This window comes from Pinus tabuliformis, chromosome 4_1 (assembly GCF_031772625.1).
Source record: "Pinus tabuliformis cultivar Carrire ecotype Pingquan chromosome 4_1, CPIR1, whole genome shotgun sequence".
Taxonomy (NCBI): Eukaryota; Viridiplantae; Streptophyta; class Pinopsida; order Pinales; family Pinaceae; genus Pinus; species Pinus tabuliformis.
In genome coordinates this window covers 564,832,472-564,841,006 of record NC_142303.1, presented here as the reverse complement: position 1 = coordinate 564,841,006, position 8,535 = coordinate 564,832,472, and the positions used below count along the sequence as shown (strand labels likewise).

Genomic DNA, 8,535 nt, shown 5'->3' with positions numbered 1-8,535 from the left:
TTAAGTTTCATACATATGTTCCAATTTTCTTTCTAAATAATGAAAATAACAAGCCCACAGAAACTATGTCACCTAACTTTTATTTAAAACAAAGGTTAATGCTCTTGAAATATCCAACACCATTTTGACAGGGTAGATGCATTTCGATTAATTTTATTTAAGTGCGGTCACAGGGTAGATGCATTTCGATTAATTCTATTTAATTGCGGTCGATCACTTAAAATGTGGTCTCTACGGCTACGCAATTACCAATAGTCACAAACCTGTCAGTGGCTGATTTTGATTGATTGAAAGTTGGGAAGACTGTTTGTTTGATTGCTTCAATTGTGACTGCAGTGACCTGTCTGTTAAAATATATGAACGTTTTCAAATTTCATCATTCGTAATAGGACTGTAGGCAGGAAATAATTGATAATCTGTTAACACTCAGACTCCATGGTTTAAAAGTCATGGCGATCATTCACACCGAGTCAAAGTAATCAATGTAGTTCAAGATATACTCTCTCTCTCTATATATGAAAGAATTGTAGCGTTGCAGATTGTTTTCCTTCGCAAACCATTGTAGCGTTGCAAGAGGAGAAGATGGACGTATGTTATGCTCCTTCTGTTTCGTTGCATATCATGAGAATGCCCCCCTTCTTGGTTTATTTGATTCTCCTTGTCAATCCCTTTGTTTTGATCACACATCAGCATCCTCATCTCAGCAATGTAACTGACCATCAGGCTTTGCTTGGATTCATGTCTGCAATCACCACCCAATCATTACGTGATAATTGGAATCCAAACGTTTCATTCTGTCGGTGGTCTGGTATCACATGCAGTGTGCGCAGACAGAGAGTGGTTTCCCTTAACGTTTCGAGCATGGGATTACAAGGTACAGTCTCTCCTCTTCTCGGCAATCTCTCATTCCTCAGAATACTTGACATTCGTAATAACAGTTTTCATGGTAACATTCCCTATCAATTGGGAAGCCTCTTTCGTTTAAAGAAGCTTATCTTGGATAGCAATCAACTCCATGGTTCCATTCCTCCCACTCTCGGTGGCTGTCGCAGTTTAACAAACATGACTATGAACCTTAACAATCTGAGAGGAAACATTCCCTCAGAATTCTGTGCCCTCCCCAACTTGCAATTTATTGTGTTAGCACGAAACAATTTGACGGGAACCATTCCCACCTGCTTGGGAAACATATCTTCTTTAGAATGGATAGATTTCAGGGATAACAAACTTCACGGGCCTGTTCCTTCCGAATTGGGAATGCTAAATCTAGCGATAAAAATAGATCTCTATCGGAATAGTCTGACAGGCCAATTTCCTTCTTCCTTCTCTAACTTGACAAATCTCCAATATTTGGGATTAGAAGACAACCAATTAACTGGGCGCATTCCCTCGGAGTTCTGCAACAAGCACCCCCCGTTGACTGGAATATTTCTATTTACAAATAAGTTCTTTGGCAACATTCCTGCTTCCCTCTTCAATTGTTCAAAGCTTCGAGTTATCGAACTCGCTGATAATCAGTTCAGTGGAGTGGTGCCCATGGAGGTGGCTAAGTTGATGCAGCTCAAGGGCCTTTACTTAGATAATAATCAACTGGTTAGCGGCAGCACTACGAGCTTGCCCATTCTAACTGCTCTGACTAACTGTTCCAGCCTGAAAAAACTAACATTATCTTCTAATCGTCTCACGGGACGTTTACCCTCTTCTATTGGCCAACTCTCCAAACACATGGACATGATATCCTTGGATGGCAATCAATTAGTCGGAGAAATCCCTCCACAGATTGGCAATCTGACTAATTTAACATTTCTTGATTTACATTCGAATTTTTTTACAGGGACAGTCCCTTCTTCATTTAACATGCTTCAAATATTGGAGAGATTATATCTCGGAGGGAACAATTTACAAGGAAGCATACCCATGGAAATTGGGCAACTCAAAAGCTTAGGGCTTTTGGATCTCAGCTATAATAATCTATCTGGAACAATCCCTGATTCTCTTGGCTCCCTCCAGCAGTTAAGATATTTATCACTCAATTACAACCAATTATTAGGTGATATACCTGCAAATTTAGGGAAATGTGTGAACTTACTATAGCTAGATTTATCATATAATAGGCTTAGTGGGCACATACACCCAGAGGTTGCAGGTCTTTCAAATTTAGCTATCTATTTCAACCTTTCAAACAATTTATTAGAAGGCCCTCTACCTTTCACATTAAACAAGATGATTATGGTTCAAGCTATAGATGTTTCTGCTAATATGTTAACAGGCAACATTTCAAGCACACTTGGAAGCTGCATAGAACTTGAATACTTGAATCTCTCCTACAATGCACTTGAAGGTCCAATTCCAGTTTCACTTGGTGGGCTTCAAAATCTTCAAGACATGGATTTGTCATCCAACAATTTCACTGGTGGAATACCCATGTCATTGGGAAAGCTCAAAATGCTCCAGCACTTGAATTTTTCTTATAACAAGCTATCAGGTGAGGTCCCTAAAGATGGAGTTTTTAAAAGTCTCAATGCCACAGCTTTTATAGGAAACATTCTTCTATGTGGAAGTTGGGTCAGATTGCCACCATGCTTTTCTAGCAAACATAAAAGCCATTCACATCTGAAAAGAGTTGGCATACCTATTGCAGGAGTTACAATGCTTGTTATATTGTGTTTGTTTTTTGGAATCTTATGGAGATCACGTAGGAGACCAGCCGTGGAATCCTTAGAAGTGGATCCCCAAAGAGTCTCATATGAAGAGCTCAGGAGAGCAACAGAAGAATTTAGTGATGCCAATTTGTTAGGAGTTGGTACTTTTGGGAAAGTGTATAAAGGAGTTCTAAATGATGGTACACCGGTGGCTGTGAAACTTCTCAATTTGGAAAATGAAGAGGCAAACAAGAGTTTTTACAGAGAGTGCAATGTTTTGAGAAGAGTACACCATCGAAATCTAATAAAGGCCATAACTTCTTATTCAGACCTTCACTCCAAGGCTTTGATATTTCCGCTCATGGAAAATGGAAGCCTAGAAAAGTGGTTATATCCAAATGGTAATGGTGAACAAGAAACTAGTGGCTTGAGTTTGATTCAAAGGCTAATTATAGCAATAGATATTGCACAAGGTTTGGCATATCTTCATCACCATTGTTTTGTGCAAGTGATTCATTGTGATCTAAAGCCTAGTAATGTGCTTCTGGGTGATGATATGACAGCATATTTGATAGACTTTGGCATTGCTACCATATGTTTTGCAAGTTCTAGCATTTCAGCTTTCTCTTCCACACATGCACTCAAAGGATCTGTAGGCTACATTCCTCCAGGTATAATTTTAACTAGATTGTTGATATCATATTAATCATTTTCATGAGTTTTTATTTTATCAGAAACTTTGAATCTGAATCTTTATTTGATTGTGAAATTAAATGCAGAATATGGATTGGGTGGACTTGTTACCCCAAAAGGGGATGTTTATAGTTATGGAATAGTGTTATTGGAGATGTTGACCCGAAAGAAACCCACTCACAACATGTTTGTGGAAGGAATGAACTTGCAAAATTGGGTGAGTAGCAATTTTCCACATCAAGTTGAGGAAGTGGTGGATAAGAATCTATTAAAAAGAACTGATATGAACAACAATAAAGAAGATAAAAAACTCAATTGCATTACTGAACTCATAAATGTGGGTTTGCTTTGCACAAGAGAATCTCCCTCAGAACGGCCTAATATGACAAATATTGTAAACACATTGCAAAACACACTAAACACTCTTTTGGGAACCGATGAAGATCCGAAATTCCAATCAGATATATGGACCCTGGCAGCTAATAAAAGCACCACCAGTAACAATGCTTATGAAAGTTCTTCAACATTTTGAAGGTTTGTGATAAGGTAACAGTTGGATTTGTATAGCTGAACTGAACGAGTATAATTAGGTCTATGTATTTTTTAATCCAATGCTTTTGCAATTTATGTATATATCAACTTTATTGTTCAACATCAATGTACGTCTGATAAATGTGGAAAATGTGCAGGAGATACTGTGTCTGCATGATCAATTTCATTGTTCAGAACCCAGCCACATCTCCAATCAAAAAATGTACAGGAAGGTTAGTTTTTGTGTTTTTTCTCTGCATCATATAGATATTAAGATCTTTGTATTTCTTTTGTCAATTATATATCATATACATCATTTTTAAAATTGAAAATTATTTTCCGTGGTTTTTATGCAGTTGTTCTTCACCCAGCTGTAAGAGATGTCATTACAGTCGAGAAAATAAAAGTCAATTTTTTGGCGAAACATCTTGTTTAATTCTGGCTCTACCAGCCTGCTAGTTTATCTTCTAAAAGAGTTCATTTCACATTTAGTTTCATATATCTTCAGTTTCAAGGTCTGGTATATATTTTAATCATGTCAATGAAGGTGAATTTTCCATGGACTTGGCTAATACCTCGTTTAAAGCTACTAGGCTACACAGCAGCGCAGAAGAAATTTCATTACTTTAAAGCAAGAGACACACCAGCCAACAAGAAATCACGAACATAGTCATGTGTTGGAATGTAAATTCCACGCTAAATGTTGCAATTGGCCATCACCAAGATATACTCATATACATTGAGTATATAGATGTTATTTTTGTTTCAATTTTTTTTTGATGTAAAATGAAAATTTTGGCTCAATTGATCCACCAGAGCTGTGATCATGATTGGCTACGCTAAAACGTCATTTTTTTTTGAGCAAATATGATTCCATTAGACTACTTAATCACAGAAATGAAATGTTATTGGGAGCCCTATCCTATGTATGAGAATCAAGGTGCAGTTCTAGAGTTATAATTTTAGAGCTATCCTGGATATGTAAAAGGACATGTATTTGAAAAAACAAGGCGTTGTAATTTAAATTTATCACTTGTATTAATTAGTATATGATATTTTTTAGTATTATACTATTTTTAAAATCAATATATTATTATATGACATGTGATTTTTATGAAAGATTTTATTGAATCAAATTTCATTATTATTATTTAATTTATCAAATATTTTTATTATTATTTAATTTATTAAATATTTTAATTATTAGTTATTTTATTTTTATTTTATTATTATTATTATTATTTGGATCTTTAGGATTTTGTATAAGTTGACTCTACTTTATTTTCTCTATCTTGGATTTTTTATTATTGGAAAATTTTGTCCTTTTTTCTTAGATTTTTAAGATTTTGTACAAACTTATCTATCTATCTTTCCTTCTTTTGTCTAGTATTTCTTATATTTATTTGAGATATTTTCTTCGTTTTTCAATTTTACGTTTCGAAGATAAATTCCTTTTCAGATTGGACACTTTAAAAGACCTTCCAACCTTGTAACTTACAAATTCCATCCATAAAAATCTGAAAACAAATTTTACTTTCTTGTTCATTCCATTAAAGGCTTGATATAAATAACTAAATATATTAAAAATATATATTTAAATAACCACATCTTCTACTTCAAAACTTTTTTTATTAGTCCATGTCATAGAAGGGGGCATAGGAATTGGTTCTCCAATCAAACTACTTTGACCTAGTAAAAAAAAATAATTTGACCTAGTAAAAAAAATTAATTTTCCTAGATTTTTTTAAGTTATAATTTTTTTTATTAAAGTGAATTTTTATTTTTTTGAATTTTGTTTTTTAGATTCTTTAAAATCTGAATTGCTTTTTTTTTAATTGTTGAAGTACTTAATTTGGCTATTTACCGTGCCTAAATTGTGACATTTGTTTCAAAAAATAAATAAAAATTAAAAAAAAAAAATTCCCATGTTTTCAATTTTATTAAACAAATGGTATTTGATTTTTTTAATAAAACTTAAAATACCCCATATTCTTGCAACAGGAGATGATCTGTAAAATCCCAGAGTTAGTACATGATATGTTATCCAACCCACTCACAAAATAGAAGAAAAGATACATTAACGACTTCAAAATCAGCCTCTTTGAGGGGAGAAGCCTCCTTTACATTACAAAAATGAACAATTCTTGGATGATACAAATGAAAAGACCTCCTTTCTATATATATAAGTCTAAGGGGTCACAATATAGTCAAATTCGACATAAAAATAATAATGTAAGGGCACAACAATAACAATAGTGGGCTTCTATGGGGTACAATAATAACAATATAGGGAGAACATGAGCACAAAAATAACAATAAGGGGATACATTAACAATAATAATAAGGGAATACAATAGTATTATAGTGACCTAACATGCCCCTCTCTTTCAGAAAAGTGTTGTCCTCAACACTTGAGTAGTTATGGATTTTTTTGTATAAAATTCTCATCCTGCCATGTGGAATTTTCAGCGGGTAAGTTCTTCCACTTGATGAGATACTCTGAAATTGTTTGATTTCGTAGTTGTCGAGTTCTTGTTTCTGTGACAGCTTCAGGTTCCAATATGATTTTTCCTTCCTCGTCCATTTTTGGCAATATTGTTTGAACTGGGAGCTTGTCACCTATAACCTTCTTTAAGCATGAAACATTGAAAATTGGGTGCACTCGAGAAGATGTAGGAAGCTCGAATTTGTATGCGATAGTACCAATATTTTGCAACACTTTGCACGGATCATAATACTTTGTTGATAATGTATTATTCTTGATAGCTTGCTTGAGGAACATTTGTTTGTATGGTTGTAGCCGTAGAAATACCCAGAAACCTACATCAAAACTTATTTCACTACGATGTTGATCTGCCTGTTGTTTTATTCTATTCTGCGCCAAAGTGAGGTTATCCTTTAAGAGTTGGAGAACTTGTTATTGATGCTCGATGTAAGCTTCCACTACTTGAACCTTATAATTTTCTCTTAAATATGATGTGATGGACGGTGGATGATATCCATAAAGTGCCATAAATGGGGTCATTTTTCTACAGTATGGAAGTGTGTGTTATACCACCATTCAACCAGAGGCAACCATTTGACCCATTGTGTCTGTTTATTAGATACAAAGCAACGAAGATATCCTTCCAAACATTTGTTCACTATCTCAGTTTGTCCATCAGAATGAGGATGATAAGATGAGTGATGAGCTAACTGAGTACCCAGACAAGAAAATAATCATGTCCAAAAATTTCCATTGAAAATGGGATCTTTGTCGCTTACAATAATCTTTGAGTTTCCATGTAGCTTTTGAATTGTTTCCATAAATTTAGTTGCAACTGTACTGGCTTTAAAGGGATGAGATAATGCACAAAAATGTGCATACTTGGTAAGTCTATCAACTACCACCATGATGACACTCTTTCCTTTGGACTTGGGTAAACCTGCGATAAAATCCATTGGAACCTCCTCCTGATGCTGACTTGGAATGGATGAAGGTTGTAATAGACCTATGGTCTTAATTGTTTCAACTTTATTTTGTTGGAAAACCAAGAATTCCGCCACAAACTTTTGAATATTAGATTTAAGGCCATCCCAAAAAAAATTCTTCTTAACCTTGTGGTAAGTTCTTAAAAATCCTGAGTTCCCACCTAAGGGATAGGTGTGCAATTCCATAAGAATCTTTTGTTTGAGTTGGGAATTCTTATAGAGGTATAAGCGATCTTTGTACCATAACGAATCATTTTTCCAGCTAAATGTATAAGATGTATTGGGGTCTTGTTGTAATTTTTGAATGAGTGCCCACACTTCTTCGTCATTATTCCATTCATCTCTTGCTTCATTTATCCATTCTAGTTTGATAATAGAAATGGCACAAAACAATGCTTCCACATCCTCATCCTTTCTTGAGAGTCCATCTGCAACAACATTATTCTTCCCTTTTTTGTAGATGATTTCAAAGTCATAACCAAACATCTTTGTGACCCATTTTTGCTGCTCTTCTGAAGATAATATTTGTTCTAAAATGTTTTGGCTATCATGATCTACTTTTACCTTGAAGCTTCTTCCCATTAGGTAAGGCCGTCATTTCTTAAGTGCATGTATTATTGCTAACATTTCCTTCTCATAAATAGCTTTGTGTAAATACTTTCCTTTGATTGGATGACTTTCGAAAGCAATGGGTCTTTCTTCTTGCATTAAAACAACACCAATTCCATTTCTTGAGGCATCACATTCCACAAAAAAGGTTTTTGTGAAGTCTGTCATAGCTAAGACCGGTGCTTGCCACATTGCCTCTTTAGGATGTTCAGAGGCTTTCGTTGCTTCTCAAGTCCAGTCAATCACTCTCCTTCTAGCTTGTTTATTTGTTGGAGTCATTCTTTCTTAATCCAAAGTAAGGTCATACTTGAGGACAAAACACACGCTCTCTACATTCATCCATAACTATAAGAGTGCTACAAATTATTATCCACATATTTGTTTGAAGGGTGTGTGTCTATTCGAAATTTTATAGGTAGTCGACTAACCTCACAGAACTGTTAGGACTTTTTCATCCTAATCATCCCATTCAATCCCAGAAATTTTAGTTAAACCCTTATGTAGTGTCTTGTTAAAGGGTTTAGTTTCTCCATTTTCATGAAGATGATATGTGAATGTCTTTCTATGGATGATCATAAATATCTGCAAC

The 8,535-nt window shown here is 34.7% G+C and overlaps 2 protein-coding genes across 2 annotated transcripts; both read left to right on the top strand.

Moving 5' to 3' along the window:
* The first annotated feature begins 543 nt into the window (after positions 1-543).
* On the top strand, positions 544-4,745 carry LOC149177125 (LRR receptor-like serine/threonine-protein kinase EFR). Its single transcript, XM_089423299.1, has 3 exons — positions 544-874; positions 4,025-4,099; positions 4,223-4,745. The coding sequence occupies exons 1-2, from the start codon at positions 583-585 to the stop codon at positions 4,042-4,044; spliced, it is 312 nt and encodes a 103-aa protein (XP_089279425.1). The 5' UTR covers positions 544-582; the 3' UTR covers positions 4,045-4,099; positions 4,223-4,745.
* On the top strand, positions 2,209-3,895 carry LOC149177126 (receptor-like serine/threonine-protein kinase At1g78530). The gene is made up of 2 exons (XM_089423298.1): positions 2,209-3,313; positions 3,422-3,895. The coding sequence occupies exons 1-2, from the start codon at positions 2,224-2,226 to the stop codon at positions 3,865-3,867; spliced, it is 1,536 nt and encodes a 511-aa protein (XP_089279424.1). The 5' UTR covers positions 2,209-2,223; the 3' UTR covers positions 3,868-3,895.
* Positions 4,746-8,535: the final 3,790 nt, after the last annotated feature.

What these genes read in the sequence shown, in the direction of transcription:
- LOC149177125 (XM_089423299.1), top strand. Translation starts at nt 583, where the DNA reads ATGGACGTATGTTATGCTCCTTCTGTTTCGTTGCATATCATGAGAATG. An exon ending in TTCGAGCATGGGATTACAAG is followed by an intron (nt 875 to 4,024) that starts GTACAGTCTCTC and finishes GAAAATGTGCAG; the next exon opens with GAGATACTGTGTCTGCATGA.
- LOC149177126 (XM_089423298.1), top strand. Translation starts at nt 2,224, where the DNA reads ATGATTATGGTTCAAGCTATAGATGTTTCTGCTAATATGTTAACAGGC. An exon ending in TGTAGGCTACATTCCTCCAG is followed by an intron (nt 3,314 to 3,421) that starts GTATAATTTTAA and finishes AATTAAATGCAG; the next exon opens with AATATGGATTGGGTGGACTT.